We start from the raw sequence: 19,017 nt of genomic DNA on the forward strand, positions 1-19,017 counted from the left end.
AATTTTTTCCAGATGTATGATAGGCCTATGGCATTTGATAAACCACTGATAAACCTCCAACATGCGTTTTCCAAGAAAAGCAAGGTCATGGAGCAATTTAAATGCATAAGTCAACGCACCATTGTACATTTCTTGTTAGTCGAAGAGTAAAGTATTTTTTAGGTGTTAGTTGATGTAAAACCACTGTGTCATAGATCAGTGGTTCTCAACCTTTTTCCACTGACTACCCCCCTGTGAAATATTTTTTTCAGCCAATTACCAATTATTACACAATATAGTTAAAATATTGTGTTGGGCCATCATTGTCTAATTTATCAAACTTTGGAACTTCTTTTGTATAGTGGTCTCAAACTTTTTAGAATTAAAAAGATCTAAAAAATATTGAATTTAATTAATAGATATTTGTGCACATTCAATTTATCACCACTAACTGACCTTTTTTTAATAGGTCACGGCAAAGATCTGGTCTAAAAAATAAACCAATAACTTATTTTAAAAAAACATTTTTGAAATGATTGACAGGTACTACATGGTATACAACAGGTTGGGTCGAACCATTCTGCTATGGGGAGAATCAGGTTTTTTAGGACAATGAAATTGAAGAGCCTTCTGAATCTGAGATTAATTTTATGAACTCATGTTTTTCCTAAAATATTAACATAATTTAATATTTTTTTAAGGATCTTTGCATGGATGCTACTTTTGAAATTTACTTTAAAATCTCACATACCCCCTGGAGTGCCTTCACTGCAGAGGTAGTGGGTACACGTATCCCCATTTTTGGGTGGACTCTGCTAGGATTTTTACCTCACTATAAAACAAATAATAAAAGAACAAATCCACGCAAACGTGTGCTCTTGCACATTTACCCCGATGCAGTATTTTAAATGATTTAAATAGCATATTATAATAACAATTTTTACTATCGTTGGCTATTGTCATCTACAGTGAAACGTAATTAAATCTTTCACGTTTACCAAAATAAATGTCATCTGCTGCACATTGACGTCATTTGAAGTACAGTACAGTAATTCAGTCCAGGTTTATAAAAAGACTGGACTATGCAGGCGAATCTGATACACTGATTCATACAGAGTACATTCCAGGCTGTAGTTTCGATTACTGAGATGCTGCGTTCAAAGCCATGGGTTATTTCCTCATCTGGACAAAAAACTACTTTGGAGTAGTATTTTTACCGATGCCAGTTAGACTGTTGATAATAATTGTCAACTTTACAACTTGTTCTTCATTAACCTCTTACACGGAGCTGTGTGAATGACTGTGCAAGTCACTTAAAAGAGAGAATAATAATTAAACAAATCTTGAATTTAAAAATGACCCAAAGTCGCCAGTGTGGCGTTTGCGAAGTTAGTTATATCGTCCACGCGATCACTCTGCTTCTAGTTTAACAACTAAATGCGCTAAATCTGTGGAATGTATTTTAGGAACCACATTATGGAGATTTAGGTGTGAGAGGTGCTCGGAAGAACTAATGCCGAGTGGACGTGACGCCAGGCGTGAGAGCTCGAGGCACCACCGTAACCAGGAAGGGTTCCCTTCTGTTGAGCATTGCGATAGCTGGCCTAATAAAAAAGAACGGGTTGGCAGTCCTCTGAGGTCCGCGCCCTTCGTTACATCGACAGAAATCTCGCCGAATCAAGGTCCGGGTTGTTGCGAGTAGACCCTGCTTCTGCGCGGATGGGTAATAGTTAGCTGGTGCGGAGCCAAAGCTGGGCGGTTGTGGGCTGTTAAAATGGAGGATGAAGAGGTTGCAGAGAGCTGGGAAGAAGCGGCAGACAGCGGGGTAAGAAACGCAGACAGAGAGGCATTTACTCTACAAGCTTTATGTTGAATTATTAAGTTTCAGTGTTAGGATGCATTATTTGTTTTTTGTTAAACTCGCGTATTACAGATAACCAGCCTGTGACTTCCCAACAGGCCTCGCAGTCTTAGCGACTACCTGGGTCAACAGCAAATGTAATTTTCCAGCATATTCATAATTTTCTTTGATATACTCTTCAGTTCCATTTGCTTTGCGTATAAATAACCATTTATTTAAAGCCACTATTTGCTGAAATAAGGGCTACGGTACACTGCAATGGAACGTCATGGTCGTGTGGCTATAATTAGTCACAGCAACTTTAGACAGTTAATGTTACAGTCGTTGTAATTGTTAACTAGCTTACGATTGTATTCGTTCATACGAGTTCGTAGTGTTGGAAGAATTTGATAATATTTGTCATGGGGCTTCGATTCATTTACCGCGGAAGCGATGACTGACGTCACTTCCGTGGTTCCCGTTGTGTAGGAAATCCAAGATGGATACTTCCTGTGAACGTTGTGTTGTCTTGACTCGGGAGTCGTTGGAACAGCAGTCTCACTGCCAGTTTTTAAATAATAGTCAATTATATTACTAAATAGGAGTCAACATAATACAGACTAGCAAGTGTCGTACAGTTTTGTGGTGTTCTGCCCTTAGCTAGTGAAGAAGGTATATTAAAATCACCAACTGAGGGGTGTAGTTAATCCATAACTTTTTGCGTGTCCAATAAACCAACTGGTGAGATGAGAAATGAACAGAGTTTCCTGCGCAGGATAATTCTTAGAGGAGATCTCCTGTTACACCATTGAATCAAACTCCGACAGGTTTTGATCAACAATGCACACCCTTCTTTCGAAGGGCCAGCCTTTTATTACAATTCAGTCTCCAAGCAGAATATCTCTCCCTTCATGAATGAGCAAATGTGTTATACAGTTGAAGGGCATGTCAAACAACAGAACTCTTAGCGAAGCTGCAGCTGTATTCGTCTCTAGCCAAAATATGTATATTTTCAAGGCACTTTTCATATTCTTCTTCATAACAAAATCTCACTTTATCATTTGACCCAAAAGCACCAATGACCGTGACTAATGGAAAAGCAAAGCAAGTTCTGTTCAAGACCACAATGTACGTGTACAAAATAAAACAAGAAATTCTGGACCAATCAGTGTATAGCAAGGGCGAAAATATGTTTTCGTACAAAGTGATGAGAAGGAACTTTTCTAGACTAAATAATATGGTCCCAGCTTTAACCCAGAACATACGAGGTCAACATCATGTGCCCTGCTCAGGACACAAGACACTTTGACAAACTTAAAATGAAGAATTAAATGTTCATGATCAGTAACAATAATCGATATATGAAAATAGGTATTAAAATGTTATAATATCCTTCAGTCCCCCTTTTGGGCTTACGTAAACACTAAGCCCAATAACTAAATATTTAAACATTTTACACAAAGATTCCAGCGGGATCTACATCGGATGTTGCAGCAGGCCGGGCTGAGGAAGTAACAGACTCCATCATCATGTAAGAAGACTTATTTCGTACGTCCTGTTTTTCAATTGCGGCAGAAATAATTTTCTCGCAAAGGGAACGAATACAGGGTATACAACAACATCCGCATATTGTTATTAGAGCCGTAAATACAGCAATTGATATCAAAATTGTGGAAATTAAGGTTTTGTAGCGGCCAAATACAGTCATCCAATTATCCCATAGCGAAGTGTCTATACCCGAGTGTTCATTCATCTTTCTATTAAGTGTCCGGAGTCCCTTAATTGCAATAGTTAAAGTACCATCCGGTGCGGTATTATTAGGAATGAAGGTACAACATTGATCTGCGAACATTGAGCAAACTCCCCCTTTTTCTGCCAATAGCATATCAAGTGCAATTCGGTTCTGAAAAGCCATCAAAGATGTGGCAGCCAATTGGCCATGTACAGCTTCAAATCCAGATTGAGTCCAATTTCCTAGTCTTTGTACATTGTAATGCACATAATTAATTCTGTCTACATTTTTGTTAATGGTACACCACCAACAAATTAGGGATTCAAATCCTGAAGTTATTTGATTAGTCAATTTGTATTCATTTGGCACACCTCTCGGCACTCCAATTGCATCAATGTAGGTGGGGACATTTTCCTGTTGCCAAGAAGATCGTTTAATTCTATGGAAAGGAGGAGAAGATTGTGGTTCCCAAGTGTCAATCATTTGTAAAAGGTTATCAACCGAGGTGGGAAAAAGTTGTACTGGCAGAAGAAGGGTGATGAGAGCACAATATCCTTTGCCATCCCAAGGCAACTTGTCAAATATCTGATTATGCCCACACCACCACCAAATGTCAGCCCTTGATTGCGGCTTGAATTTTTGACCCACATTTATTATTGTAGTGCAGTGTGAAATGTGATCTAGTTCTCCCAATTGTTCTCCGGTACCTGTCATTTTAATACATGAAAAATTACCATCTGCAATTTCCTTTGAAAATATTGGTTTAGTTGTCTGCAAATTCACTAGTGGATATATCTTATCCCATTGAGAGCATTTGGCATTTGGGGCAGTTTTATTCATAATTTCCATTATACATTGTTCCTCGATTTTAGCCGGGATTACTCTCAATAAAGGTCGTGGTCCCACACATACTACACACTCCTTACCAGAGGCGTGTGCTGCCTCGTGTGCTAGCAATAGCCAATTGTTGCTGCTTTTGGATACTCCTGTAGTAACCCTAAACCATTCAATTACACTATCAATCGGTACACTTACAGCTTTTATCCCATTCTCCATTGAGTATTTAGTCATTTTTGGTTGGTCTAGCTTACTCATAGTCTTATTTACACAGATTAGAATAGGAAAACGTGGGTCAACGCCGTGGGACCATGCCCATAACAGTAATCCAAAACAGGAGGTGTTGTATAGAGTTACATTAGCTGGTCGTATATTCCCGTCGGGAATGGAAAAGGTTAATTCGAGTTGACCTCCCATTTTACGCAGTGTTGTCCTTTTAGAAAAGAAAACAGCCTCCTTGCTTTTTCCCGGTGGCCAATATTGTCCACTTTGGGTGGTTATAAAAGTACCCCAATCTAGTTGCGCAACATTTCCTGTCAAATACCACCAATATTTCACCCATATTCCTCCCCTTGTCTCTTCCCATCCTCTAAATCCCTTTAATGACGTAATGGGAATTTTGACAGAGGTGTTTGTGTTTGGGGCAACTGTCACCGTGACTGAGTCATCATACGTTTTGGATATAACCCAGGGAATGTGTGGAGAGTTCATGTCTCGCTTAGCCCGAATTTTTGTGGTTGCGTTTATAGATGTGGTTAGGGGATCCCAAAAACACAAAATTGGCATAACAGTCAGTATAAGAAAGAGTGTCGTGATGCAGACGCAATTGAAGACGCATTGTCTCTTCGAAGTAGCCATCTTGTGATTTTTTCTTTTTTTTTTTTTTTTTTTTAAACAGTCATCACTTTCTTTATTTTCTTGTGTGGATGGTGCACTCAGGTTCCTTGAGCAGCATCAGCAGAAGGTTGAACAGAGCCTTTTTGTGAAGAGGGTCCTTCTGCCTCTCTCCAACTGCCAGGGGTGCAAAAATCGGTCACCGGGATTTTATCTTCCCAAGTTGTGACTCATTCTTTGTGGAATGCCCTGGAAAAAGGGACACATTCCTCCTGTTTCCATTCGAAAGACGTCCTCAGCGAAACTCAATCTTCATGTAGTAATTCCTCAGCTCGTTAGCTGACACTGGAAGCAGTTGAATGGCCTCTCGGCTGGCACGTCTGGTCACTGGAGCAGCTGGCTGGTCTCTCTGTTGATTCCCGGTGGTGGCTGGCTCCTGAAGGTGGGGGTTGAGTAGAAGGCGGACCTCCGGCTGGTCTAATAGGCAAGATGTGGAACCAGGTGCCCCGTGGACTGGACTAGATTGACCTTTTCATCACCTTATCTGGGTGCAAAATATTTTCATTTAGTCACTAATAAACATTTATTCACATCCCTTCTTTTTGAAAGAGCATTTTGGTAGTGTTATTAGTTAGGGGTTAGTAAATGTTAGTAAAGTTCTGTAGGCCTCTCCTGTGGGAAAAAAATTCTGTTTGTTGTGACATTGCTCGCATACGTGAGCCCCGCCCCCTTTGACGGTAGTCATTTCCGCGGCCACGGCGTTGATAGAGGTCATGACCGTATTGTTGATAGTAGCGGCCACCATCTTGATCTTGATAGGGGCTCCCTCGGCCTTTGTGTTGCACACGGTCTCTGCTCCAATTTTCACGTGGTTGCCTTCGGCATTGGTTCCACCAGTGGCCAGTTGAACCACATTTGAAGCATTGGTCTTGTCTCACAGAAGGACCCGACCGGAACACAGCGCACTCTCCCACAGAATCAGGTGATGAGATCTCAGTGAAGGCCGGAGCTAAAAGTGGCTCCTCTTTTTTCTTTAAAGATTGTAATTGTATAATTGCTAATTGACATTCAGTACTCTTATGTTTTTCAACTTTTGAGTCGATATCTTTTGCATGTCTTCTCAAATGATGTTTAAGATGAGACAGCCACCTTGTATGGTCTGCCCCGGGCAAATCTGGGTTCGAGTCCAAAGCCTGCACAACAGACTTAGGAATCCCTTTCAGCACAGCTGCTCTGAAAATTTGCGAATATAATACAGAGTCAGTTGGCAGGTGTCCAGTTTTTAACGAATATTCAACAAGTGCACGGTCAATGAAGGTAGCTGCTTCCTCATCAGCTTTTGGCGCGAACACCAAATCAGATATGACAATCTCCGGGATCGGGAATAATTCACCTAATACTCTAAATAGTTTCTCATAATTTTCACGTGTTAATGCTTCATCATCCCTCAAAAGTGACATTTCTGAAGCATCCATTAGCGTGTGCAGCTGAGATAAAGGGCATGCGTTTGTTAAAAGTGAATGCATGTCCCCCGCCGTCAAAATTTGACCTATGACCTCTCTCTGCACAGATCTAAGCCAATTTTCTCCTCCAGACGGCATTGGAGGAAGTTTTTGCAAAAGCACACTTAAATCAGACGGAGCGTAGGGCTTGTACACCGTAGCCGATGACCCTGAAGCAGGATCTACTTTTCTCCACATTGGAGCTTGTATGTTACCTCCATTTTTTTTATTCGAGCGAGTTGCTTTAGCAGGAGCACTTTCTTGGGGCCTGTCAGTGTTATCTATTTCCCTTTTCCCTCCAACAGCAACTGTCAGCTCAGCCAATTTCCTCTGAAGGTCTTCAATTTGATTGTTATGATCCATCATAGTAATACAATGTCGTTTATGGTAATCGTCTTTTTGAGCCTGTTCTGCACGTCTGTCTTGTAACAATTCTTCATTCGCCGCCCTCTCGAAGCGATTTAAAGAAGTACGCCATACTTCGCGCAACTTATGTGGTATTTCCGCATGTCTAGCCAATTCTATTCCAAATTTTTCCGCTTCATCCACTTTTTCTTGTGCGTCTCCTCTCATATTCAGTAATACACTTAATTTTTCACTTAACAGATTTACGGATGCTGTTACGCCCGCCGCCAATGCATGCGACGCTTGCGAAATTGAGGGACGTTCGGCAGTCGTTTCACGATTTTCACCGGTCCAATTCACATCCAAATTTCCACTGTTCACCGTCAATATCGGCGCTTGTACCTCGCGTAGCATTCGTATAGGATCAGCATATGGCGAGTTTGTAACCGTATCTTCCAGCGTGCCACATAGCGGTGAAGCTACTTGCTTAGCATGCAAATCAGCCTCTTTGTTATTATTCGTCTGTGACACAGCCATGCGAGCTGTTTTCACAGAACTGCCTAAAGCTAACATTCTAGCATTACTCATTATTTTATCAACAAGCTTTCGATCATTTCTGGCTTTTCTTCCACTCGAAGAAATTACAGATGTGTGTTGCACCAGCTCATCTAGTTCGTGACGTTTTTTCACACATGCAAGTTCAACGCTCTTCATCAAAGAGATTAGACACACTGCAGATTGTAATGGCGGAAAATAACCTTTTCTACAGCCGTCTTGCATCCAGTCGCAAAGTTCTTTTTTTGTTTCTCGTTTAGCCTTTGTAGGTAAAATCCCTATAGCCACAGCGCATGCGTTTCCAATTTGTTTATCCAGCGTCATCCCATCTAAACTCAACGGAATCCCATTCGGGTCAAACCACTGTGTTTTGAGTTCAAATAGAGTGTCCATGTTTCGTCTTAATTATTAACTCAGGTATTTTATAGCTTATTGATTTGTATTATATTATATTGTAGATTATCATAGTTCAGTTGTATTAATATTTAAATGAAGTGACGTCTCACTTATAACAGAATTAATCAACTGTTCTCGTCGCGGTCCCTTTAAGATTTTACCGTAACGTTAGAGTTTCTTCACCGATCAGACGGCATACACACAACGGACAGACAAGACATGTCGTTTTGTACGACATATCAACACATAAATATCCGGATGTCAACTGCGCTACCCCAGCTTCAACAGTTTCTTTGTCTTTGAATTTTAATCACGAATATTCAATAGACCTATTGGCTTGATCTAAAGCGTCGTATCAAATATGCTTTAGTCAGCCCGACTTACACGAGTTGAGTCAATACATCTTATCTCTTATATCTTGTCTAAGAATGTCAATATCCAATTATTCATAGACCTATCGATTAATCTTAAAACGGCGTACTAAATCCGTTTTATGTCAATCTGACTTCCATAAATTGAGTCTTTTGTCCCTAGAAAATGAAGCAGTCGATCCTCCCGCAGCTTTAATCGGCAACACTTATTCAAGGATCTTCGTTATCTAATTACCCAAGAATCTATTACTCATAAAAACAAAGTGTTTGTCTCTCCCGCGCATCAGGCAGGGATCAAGACAAAGATGCTTTTTGAGCCGACTTCTCTCAACTTAAATATGTATGGACGTAAAACCAATGCCCATACATCTACCGCTTGGTTACAACAATAATGTTTCCCCAGCTGATTTACTCTCAACTTCAACAACTTACTTATATCTTAACCTCATATACGCAGACTTCAAATCAATTATCTACGTATCTATCGTCTGTAAAAACCAAATTGTAAAGACAAAATGTTTCCCAGACTGACTTACGAGCGATCGCTATTCAATTCAATGTGCACCACAAATATGTATACTTAAAATACCGTAGGAAATTCCACAATTATTGACTCCATACAACCAAACAACTTAAACTTCTACCTCTGCTCACACAAATCTCACCCTTGATTTGGCTATCTTACAAGAACGCATGGCGGCCGGAGCGCTCCTAGACAGAAAGAATTCCTCAAACGTGGATAAGATCTCCACTTACCTCAATTAATATGGCGCCAGGAATTCAAACCGTCCGCGAACGCAACAACCGTCAAACGCCTTGCCGTCGGAGGGTCACCAACTGAAGAAGGTATATTAAAATCACCAACTGAGGGGTGTAGTTAATCCATAACTTTTTGCGTGTCCAATAAACCAACTGGTGAGATGAGAAATGAACAGAGTTTCCTGCGCAGGATAATTCTTAGAGGAGATCTCCTGTTACACCATTGAATCAAACTCCGACAGGTTTTGATCAACAATGCACACCCTTCTTTCGAAGGGCCAGCCTTTTATTACAATTCAGTCTCCAAGCAGAATATCTCTCCCTTCATGAATGAGCAAATGTGTTATACAGTTGAAGGGCATGTCAAACAACAGAACTCTTAGCGAAGCTGCAGCTGTATTCGTCTCTAGCCAAAATATGTATATTTTCAAGGCACTTTTCATATTCTTCTTCATAACAAAATCTCACTTTATCATTTGACCCAAAAGCACCAATGACCGTGACTAATGGAAAAGCAAAGCAAGTTCTGTTCAAGACCACAATGTACGTGTACAAAATAAAACAAGAAATTCTGGACCAATCAGTGTATAGCAAGGGCGAAAATATGTTTTCGTACAAAGTGATGAGAAGGAACTTTTCTAGACTAAATAATATGGTCCCAGCTTTAACCCAGAACATACGAGGTCAACATCATGTGCCCTGCTCAGGACACAAGACACTTTGACAAACTTAAAATGAAGAATTAAATGTTCATGATCAGTAACAATAATCGATATATGAAAATAGGTATTAAAATGTTATAATATCCTTCACTAGCCACCCATGTCGACAATTTAGCATTGCACTTACAATGACGATAAGTAGTAGAGTGCAGAACAGTAAGTAAAAGGAAAAAAAGTTTTGTTGTTTATTTGTTAATTATTAGGCTACATCCTGGTTTTATTGGCACCATTGTGACTCAAATGGCCCCAAAAAAGAACAAAAAATTGCTTGTCCAGATCCTCACCAATATTTTTTTTCCCTGCCTAGTCTCATGCATCATCTTGCCCAAATGTTTTGTGGAAATTGCATTCAAAGTTTGTATGTAATCTGCTAACAGTATTGTCCTATTATTTACTTAATTTACTCATTAACATATCTAAAGTATACCATACTGTGACAATGGTACTTCATTGCAGATGGTGGCCTAAGAATTTTGCACAGTACTGTCAAACAAACACAATTGTTTTGGGTGGGCTAGTCAATACATGTATGATCTGGTTAACTCTTCAATTCAACAGTTGTGCTTGTTGTAATTTTAGTGTCCCTTTTATAAGAAATTATGTTAAACAGTCAAATGAGGTGTTAACTTATTTTGAGTCAAGTTTGTTTCACATTTCTGTCATGATGTCTGAACATATTTCTTAAATCTAGTAGTATATATCTTAATAAAATGCATGTACTCTATATCTCTTCAGGAAATAGAGAGAAGACTTGAGGCAAAGCTGAAAATAAACCAGCAGGCAAAGTAAGCACAGGAGCTAAGACGTCATGGAAATTATTGATTTAAAAAGAAAAAAAAAAAGAATATTAATATTGTTATGATCTATGCAGGAAGTCCATTTCAAGTTCACCTGTGAGAACTGCGATCGTAATCCAAGATGAATCTCTTCCTGCCGCACCACCGCCACAAATAAGAATTTTAAAACGTCCGTCAAATAATGGTACTGCGGGAAATCCTGCATCCTCATCTCGGCCTTCCCAGCAGATGAAGTCTTTGGCGCAGCGGGAGGCGGAGTACGCTGAGGCTCGTCGGAGGATTCTGGGTAGTGCTTCATCAGATGATACACCTCAGGACAATCCGGGCCAAGAGAGGTAAGTCTTCCCAGAAAAAGAACAAGAACTGACAATTGTTCTTGTCAAAATTAATTACTTGGTTCTCTTCGTTTCGCTAGGCCAGTTCGTATGAATGCGCAGCCACCAGAACCAGTTCGTCCCAACAATCATGTCATTCGCCAGCCCGCCGGGCCTGACGGCACCTCAGGCTTCCGTCTTGGCAGATAAACCAGAGCCTCCTTGCTATTGAGGCCAAACGTGTTCCCAAAAGCAGTGAAAAGGGTGTGCGGTATCAAGAGCAGAGTGGTGTGTGAACATTTGCAAGATGAAGATAAACAAAGATCTCGTCCACCCTCTCCTCTGCCCAACTTACTGGCATGGTCTCTGCCATCCGCCTTGCCTTTCCCCTACGTGGAACAATAGGAGGGGCCGGCAGAGATTAGCCACACCCTCGCCTGTTCTACACTATAAAAGGAGGCTTTTGCCTAACGTCCCTAAACACTGTGATACTTTGCTATACCATGAGGTGCCCTTTGACTCTTACGCGTTTGCGGGCGAGTGTCAGGATGGCAGGTGTCAGTCGCTTCCAGGTGAATGAAGCCGTGGAACAACCCCTGGAAAGATGTGAACGAATGAGCTGGCCCTTCCATGGGAAGTTGAACGGGTCATGGCTGCGTGCCCTCCGGTAAGACGGGTTCAGGCGGTTGAGTGTTTGCGTTAAGTATCACTGGTGTTAGGCACTGGGCATAAAGTCAACCTGGTGTCACCCTTAAATCATCGCACACGTCGGTTTTTGTGTTTTAATACAGAAGGGGCCCAAAGGAACTGTTCGCGGATTGCCCAATCATCACCCAGATAAAATATTTGAAGGTTTCATTATTTAAGCAATAACAAATGTATTCCTTCCTCATTTTGTTTTTGGCCCATTGTCAGTGTTGTGCTTTATGTTCAAATGGTCTTTTGTTTTTATTTTTTTCAATTGCATTCAAGTTTTTGTTTCAGAGGACACTAGACTATAGTAGAGTTTATTTCAGTTTTAAGAATTACACATCAAATTGTATTTACTTCAAGTTGTTTTTGAATGGAAAGTATTTGCAAAACAAATGTATTTGATTTGCTTGATCTGCAGCCAATTGGTTAATATCAAATACTGCAGCATATAGTCGCAGACTGCCATTAAGATGATTGCTGGTCAATGATTAACAAACGACTCTATTGCCTAGACAACCTAAGAAAGGAGGATGTGTCAATTATCATGCTATATTACAACAGGAATTCTGTATCTAACTTGAGGATTATAGTAGTCAAATTAGTTTTGTTTGGTTCTTTTCTCGTGACATTTTACACCGTTGTCAGATGTCCACAACCTCTCAAACAAAAATTTGGAAATCATGAAAATGTTCTAATCAGCTGGCCATTTAGAACATTGTTTTTAAATGTTCGACACATTTATGCCTTAACTCCTAAATGACCGACATGCTTATTCATCTGGTGCTCATTGCACTAATGAATGTAGAATAAGTTAAGCAAAGTGGGCGGGGGTGGCCACATGCAGCAATTGGTTACAAAAAGTCTAACGAGGCGTTCTGTAATTGTACTTGTCACTACAAATATATACTTTTAAAAAGTGAAGAAATAGTACATACCATATTTCTTCTAAACGGTCTAAAAAAATCTGTTCTAATTTCTATTTTACACAAATGAGACAATGATTCAAGAAATATCACAAGATAAAAACTTAATGCTGGAATTTTAAAACTATATTCACTTTGTCAGGTCAAAAGTCAAATTTGTTGTATATTTTCTCAGCCTCCCTTGATCGACATTAGAAATATTACACCTTGCAGTCTGATTATTACCTTGTTTAGAACTCATTAGGTGCAGATAAATTGTTTTGTTTTTCACAAGTGACAAATAGGAGAAATCTGTTATATACTTGAGATTGTGTCTATTTTGATATTTGATTTGTTCTTTGTGCCGTCTGTCAATAGAACAAGCTCTTCCTGTATGCATGGGTTTCACTAGGTTTCTGAGTGATATGCAGCAGTCACTGAAACCTGGGAAAGGTCATAGCATAGCATATGCTACTAAAGCTGTATTGCTATCGGGAAACTCAGGGTAGCATATTCATTCTCAAAACTCAGAACTTTATCGCTGTAATGTCATTGGGTTGGGACTGTTTGCTTGGAAATGCATTAATTTTAGAATAAGGCACAAACATGAATACTCCTGATAGATTCCTTAAAGGTCAGGTTTACAAATGGGAAGCCTATCAATAAAATGAAATTTAGATTTGAGAGTAATGCTCATACGACCCGCAACTGTCATTAATGTGTGACAATTTGATCTCACAAAGTTAACTTCTATTCTTCTATCACAGCGGCAGAAGTGTGAGGTTTACTTGATGTCATATTTAGAATCCTGAAAACACCCATGGATAAAAATCCCTTTAATAAACCTACCATAAAATAAATTGTGTTGTGTTTTTTATGTGAATTCATTCCTTAGGTGGAAGTTTGTATTCTTGTGAGGTGTGCATCACTTCAATAGAGACAGTGTACGATTCAATATAACATCCAAGTGTATGATTAAGACATACTACGATGCACATTTGAATGATTTTGTTTTGTGAATTGTATTTACTACATTCATGAATCTAGTAAGTGCATGTATTTTCTTTTGAAGCTATTTTAATGTTCCAACTTCAAGATTAAATAGACATTAACTGCACGCGTTCCATCCACCAGGCCCTCAAGGTCAAATATCCAAGGTTTTGGTTGTTAGACCAACACAGGATTGTTTTGACTCACACTTACTGTAATAATCCCCCTTTGGCTTTACATGTAATACTAAAAGTAATTTTAAAACTTTTCTAAGTAGCTAGACATAGTCTCTTTTTGCGGGGGTGGGGTTAAATTATTACAGTACTATAAATACTTTTTTTTTTTTAAAAACACAAGTAGCCTATTTGTACTTTTAAGTATGCAATGTGAGTACTTATCAACAGAATAACGTGTCTCGTTTGTTGTCAATTTATTTAATCCAATTTCGAACATCCGGTATATTTCCTTTTACAGTGTAAACAAACGGTGTATTGTATTTCCCTATGACTCCAAACCAGGCAGATTGTTATAGTAGTCAAACGACATCACATTTTGAAATCAAAATAATCCTCACAAATCAAATTATTTATAGCTGTAAGGAACATTTACAAACCGACACATGCATTAATCCCCCTGAACAGTGGCGGCGCTGCATTAAGCGTGCCGAGCTTCTTTCGACATCTGGTCCGTTCCATCCAATAGCGACTGAGATGTGCAGTGAAAGTCGGAAGTTGGAGTTTTATCAACTGACACTTGACGAAATGGCAGCCGACAACACTTATGAATCGATGCTGTGTGTGAAGCCCGAAGTACACGTCTACCAGATTCCTCCACGGGCTTCCAACCGTGGATACCGGTGAGAAAAATGTTCGATTCACGAGACGTCCGGAACTGTCAAGTCGCTAGCTTATTGCTATTGCTTCCGTTATCGGACACACACTTTGCGTCAAGACCTTTTTCCGCTTTTCTTTTAGTAACGTGTCGGCCTTTCAAATCATAAACCAATTTAAAGTCCACAAACCTACTTCTTAGTTGTGTAAAGTTGTACTTTCCAGCACTACTTTTTTCTCAAGTCATCATTTTTGGACAAATGTATTTATTTATTTTTTGCTAAATGAGTATCTGTTGATATTCTGTATTGTGATTTAGCATACATAGTTTCTCTTCTCTCAAAACTGTTAATTATTTCTCATACTGTCATTGCTCAAAGTTGCCCAGGTTTTCTTCCAACATATGGAAAGCTGAAACCCGGCAGCTTCCTTCTGTTAGTTAATGTTTGTACTGATTAAAATGTGAGGTCAAAAGAAAAATAAGAAACAAGAACAAAACATTTTCAAAACATTGTGGTGTTTGAAACACGTATCAAAGTGCACAAAATGTCTTTAAGTTTCGCTGCCTGCCAATTTTCGCTCCCTGCTATTCGCTACAGTAATGACTTCCCTTATTTAGTTTTATCCAGCTTGTTACCAAAGTTCATGATTAACGGTTATGTTCTGACTTCTTGAGAACCTTTGGTTTCACTTCCTCTCGCTGGATGAAGCGGCAGCTGCTTGTGTTAAAATGGTGTTTTTGCAGATAAAAAAATGCTTAACTACTTTCGTTCTACTCAGGAGCCCTGTGAAGGTCTTTTTTTCTGGAAGGAAACCGAGACCTAATGGCTCCAAATTCTTGTTTGAGTCTTTGTACAAACTATTCCTTCATCGCAACAGGGCAAATAGTCTACAATGCTTAATATATCCACACACAAAAAATGTATAACTGCCACATGATAACCCAGAATGATCTGCAGAGTGTTGCCACTTAGCCATTCATTGGGAGGAACTGGTAGTGTTCAGGAAGTAAATAGAGTTGGAAAAGTGTTAACCCCCCCCTTCTTTGTTTACAGTGCTGCTGACTGGAAGCTGGACGAACCCGCGTGGAGTGGAAGAATGAAAATCACTGCAAAAGGAAAGCTGGCCTATATCAAGTTGGAGGACAAAATCACAGGTAAACAAAAATGGCACACACGCAGACAGACACTGAGGTCGAGTCTCTAGTAGTTTTCATTTTTCACTACAATTTTGGCTACAATGGACCCCTAAAGGCTGTTAAATTCGGATTTCCGCACCGATTTTCTAATCGAAATATGGAAATGGAATCAAGATTCAAAATCTTTACTAACTACTGGCAAGCAACAATTTGACATTCTTAACTACCGTGCAATTACCCACCGGTGCTCAAGACTCTGCTCCTGCTTTCAATTAGTCGACTTTCTTCATGTAATGTTCTTATGTACAGTACAGTCTTGTTTCTCCTGTAATGTCAAACATTTCCAGCCATATTTTTCCAAAAAGACTCTAGATACTTGAATTGCTAGTTTGTGTGAGCTACTACTGCATCCTGTTTGTGTTTGCAGGAGAGCTTTTTGCCCAAGCTCCAGTTGAACAGTATCCCGGCAGTGTAGTCGAAGCTGTCACAGACTCCAGCAGGTACTTTGTGATCCGCATAGAGGATGGAAATGGTAAGACACTTTAGTATTTTTTTTTTTTAATCAGTTAAAGCTATATTGCTTTGCCATAATGCAGCAAGACTTCCAGCAGTCACATGTTCATCACATCAAATGTGACACAAAATGTTTTGACGTCAATGTTGTCACCGTAGGCCGTCATGCTTTCATCGGTCTGGGATTTGCTGATCGGGGAGACTCTTTTGACTTCAACGTTGCTTTGCAAGACCATTTTAAGTAAGTTAACATCACTCACTTTGCTCTTAGTTCGTAAGATGTTATCATGTCAAATATGTCTTTCCATTGAAGGAATTCTGTACTTCAAGATAGCTATTATTCGTAGCTAAGCTACACAACTTTCTTGCCAAAAGGTGCCTTATCTCTACTGATAAAGACAAAGGCTAACTTCTCAAATCAGATATCCCTATATTGAAGTAATAGCAATGAAATTAATCTGCTTTAATAAACCACCGCTGACATCACTGAATCATGGCGCCTGTGGCTGTGAAGCAGAACTGCTTGCCTAGCTTTAAGACCTCATGCATTATGCGTTAACATTTTAACATACTGTACATTCTTTACAAGGCAGTAATCGCAGTTGATTGTATTATTGGGCATCTGACTTTTAATGTTCATCTATAGTTATACAAGTACATACTTTTATTTCTAAAGGTGGGTAAAGCAAGAAGGCGAGCTGGCCAAAATGGAAGCAACCCAGAGCGCCGCACCGAAGCTCGACCTAAGCTTCAAAGAGGGGCAAACCATCAAGATCAGCATCGGGGTGACTATGTTCCTCAAGCATGACACTAAAATGGATAGACAACCATTAGAGCAACCGTTTGCAAAAAAAAATGGCGACTCTCTTGTGACAGAACATCAAGAAGAAGGATGCATCTGGTGCTAAGCCGCGCCCCGCGTCTGGAGGTCTGCTCCCACCTCCACCGGGAGTCAAGGCTGGCGGCGTCATCCCACCTCCGGGCAGCCAGCACACAGTCACACCTGCACCACAACAAACAAACACCGGTGATTACATTTCTCTTGCTACAATTACGATGGCTAGGAAGGAGTTGGTGGTACTGATATCATGAGTGCAAACATTTTATCTGCATCACTCTCGTTTTATATTTATTTGTGGTACGTGTACAATGATTAGAAATGCTGGTAGCAAAATTGAAATTGCTGGCATCTTCCATTTCCCAAACCACTCTTTAGGAAGGCTTGCTTTTTTTTTACTTGTGTTGTCAACATATTGATTTATTGTCATCATACATGCAATACTGACTAAAAGTAGATGCTACTATTAGCTCATCCTCATCCTACTTCCTTGCTCCAGCATGTCTAACCCGATGCTGATTTGATTCTCGACACTCGTATTTGAGACGTCCTTATTTCAGTCCCTTTTTTAGACTTTGGGTCGCCTGTTCCTGAAACCCAACCCAGCACTGACATGTGGGGAGATTTCACATCTGCAGGTTCAAAGTAAGTTTTATAGCAGTCTAATATTATAATTGTCCAAGTCATTTTTTTAAACATTTTTAGAAAACAAACCCCTTCAAAAAAAGGAAATATCTCAATTCAACTTTTTTTTAATCAAGCACATTGGTATTTTTTTGGATATTATAGTAAGTTAAAATGACTTGGGGGGAATTATGCTTTAGTTTAATGATATCATTCATTCCAAGTGTATTTTGTTTTGTTCATGGTTCTTCACCATCACCCTCCCGTGTGCTTCTCCACAACAGCTCCAGTAAAGATGCTGCAAAATCAGGCTGGGTGCAGTTCAGCTGAGTGGGACAAATGCACACACTCCAGTTGCATACATTCCATGGAAGGGAAGATTAAGTCGGGAAGAAAAAATAAGTGGGAAACTTGTAACTCAAAGCACCCACCATGTGAGGGTCACGTACCAACTTGCTCTGCAGGAAATATGCTCATATGTACATTCAAAATGTTTTTGTATTTACAATCATCCCTTTTCACTCCCCTATGTTTGTGGATCCCGCTTTGTGTTTTTAATTGTCGCGTAACGACGAATTCTGTGCTGGTTGCTTTAAATCAATCACCACTTTTTTTTTTTTTTAGGACAATCACATAAAATCCTTTGATAATCTGCAGAATCAAAATGGATGTCTTTTCTCCTCTACTCATCCCGTCACACTTTTTTTTTTTCACGTTAGCAGAGTAAAACTGTTTTCCTTTTTTTTTTTGGAAGAATTCATGTTCATTTATTGGGATTGTTTTTTGGAGTTCCTGCATTACTGAGCTCATTAGTCGCTAAATTGCTATTTTGATGGAATTTTCCCCTTAATCTAAAGCGCGTTGAAACAGGAATTACAATTTCATGTTTTCAGTTTTGTTTACCCTGTATTTTTGTGTCCTTTTTAATGTGCCTTTTACCAAAAAAGAAATGTCCTCAAACGTATTCAAAGTTGCACTGAGTGTTTGATTAAGTGCCTCTCAGAAAAAAAATGTATAAAATGTAAACCTTTTTGTAAATAAACAGTATATTTCATTTTCTGTTTTTCTCTATAATAAAATGTTTTAGTTTTACAGGTGTATTTTAGATTTTTTTTTCTTTTTACCTAACATGACTGAAAGAACATTTGCATTGGCCTGCCGTGCAATTCTAAGAGACCAATTGTTTAAAAAAAACAAACTAAATGCTTATAAGGTTCTCTGTTTTATATATACTGAGAACAGTTCAGTATCATATCTGCATATGGTGGATTCACCTATTCATGTATTTTTTTTTAAATGTCTCTTTGGGAAGCAGTCGTCCATTTTCCACGGAAAACGCTTAGTGGCAGTTTATTGACGATTTTTCAAGAAACGACTATTTGGTAAGTTAACGCTTTTTATCTCGATTGTTAGTGTCATGCTGTTTGTTCATCACTCGCTTACTTTTTACTGCGCAGGCTTTTGATTTGAGTGTCTCGTGACTCCGATGCGTGTGTACTGTGGAAG

General features: G+C 39.4%; 2 protein-coding genes and 1 long non-coding RNA gene across 4 annotated transcripts; 2 read left to right on the top strand and 1 right to left on the bottom strand.

Moving 5' to 3' along the window:
* The first annotated feature begins 1,368 nt into the window (after positions 1 to 1,368).
* LOC144055977 (SUZ RNA-binding domain-containing-like) lies at positions 1,369 to 13,438 on the top strand. Its single transcript, XM_077572282.1, has 4 exons — positions 1,369 to 1,804; positions 10,608 to 10,657; positions 10,744 to 11,004; positions 11,085 to 13,438. The coding sequence occupies exons 1-4, from the start codon at positions 1,754 to 1,756 to the stop codon at positions 11,191 to 11,193; spliced, it is 471 nt and encodes a 156-aa protein (XP_077428408.1). The 5' UTR covers positions 1,369 to 1,753; the 3' UTR covers positions 11,194 to 13,438.
* On the bottom strand, positions 2,648 to 8,940 carry LOC144055978 (uncharacterized). Its single transcript, XR_013294966.1, has 2 exons — positions 7,828 to 8,940; positions 2,648 to 5,766 (listed from the first exon to the last, which is right to left on the bottom strand). It is a non-coding gene; the product is annotated as an uncharacterized LOC144055978 (long non-coding RNA).
* An 837-nt stretch (positions 13,439 to 14,275) lies between the features above and the next one.
* Positions 14,276 to 18,603, top strand: necap2 (NECAP endocytosis associated 2). Of its 2 annotated transcripts, none has more exons than XM_077574429.1 (8): positions 14,276 to 14,424; positions 15,454 to 15,554; positions 15,964 to 16,068; positions 16,209 to 16,290; positions 16,726 to 16,834; positions 16,926 to 17,076; positions 17,448 to 17,532; positions 17,796 to 18,603. In XM_077574429.1, exons 1-8 carry the CDS (start codon positions 14,279 to 14,281, stop codon positions 17,839 to 17,841), a joined length of 825 nt encoding a protein of 274 aa, XP_077430555.1. In that variant the 5' UTR covers positions 14,276 to 14,278; the 3' UTR covers positions 17,842 to 18,603. The 2 variants fall into 2 exon arrangements, with proteins under 2 accessions (XP_077430555.1, XP_077430556.1); XM_077574430.1 differs by having other exon boundaries at positions 17,460 to 17,532.
* The last annotated feature ends 414 nt before the right edge of the window (positions 18,604 to 19,017 follow it).

Source organism: Vanacampus margaritifer, chromosome 8 (genome assembly GCF_051991255.1).
Source record: "Vanacampus margaritifer isolate UIUO_Vmar chromosome 8, RoL_Vmar_1.0, whole genome shotgun sequence".
Lineage (NCBI taxonomy): Eukaryota > Metazoa > Chordata > Actinopteri > Syngnathiformes > Syngnathidae > Vanacampus > Vanacampus margaritifer.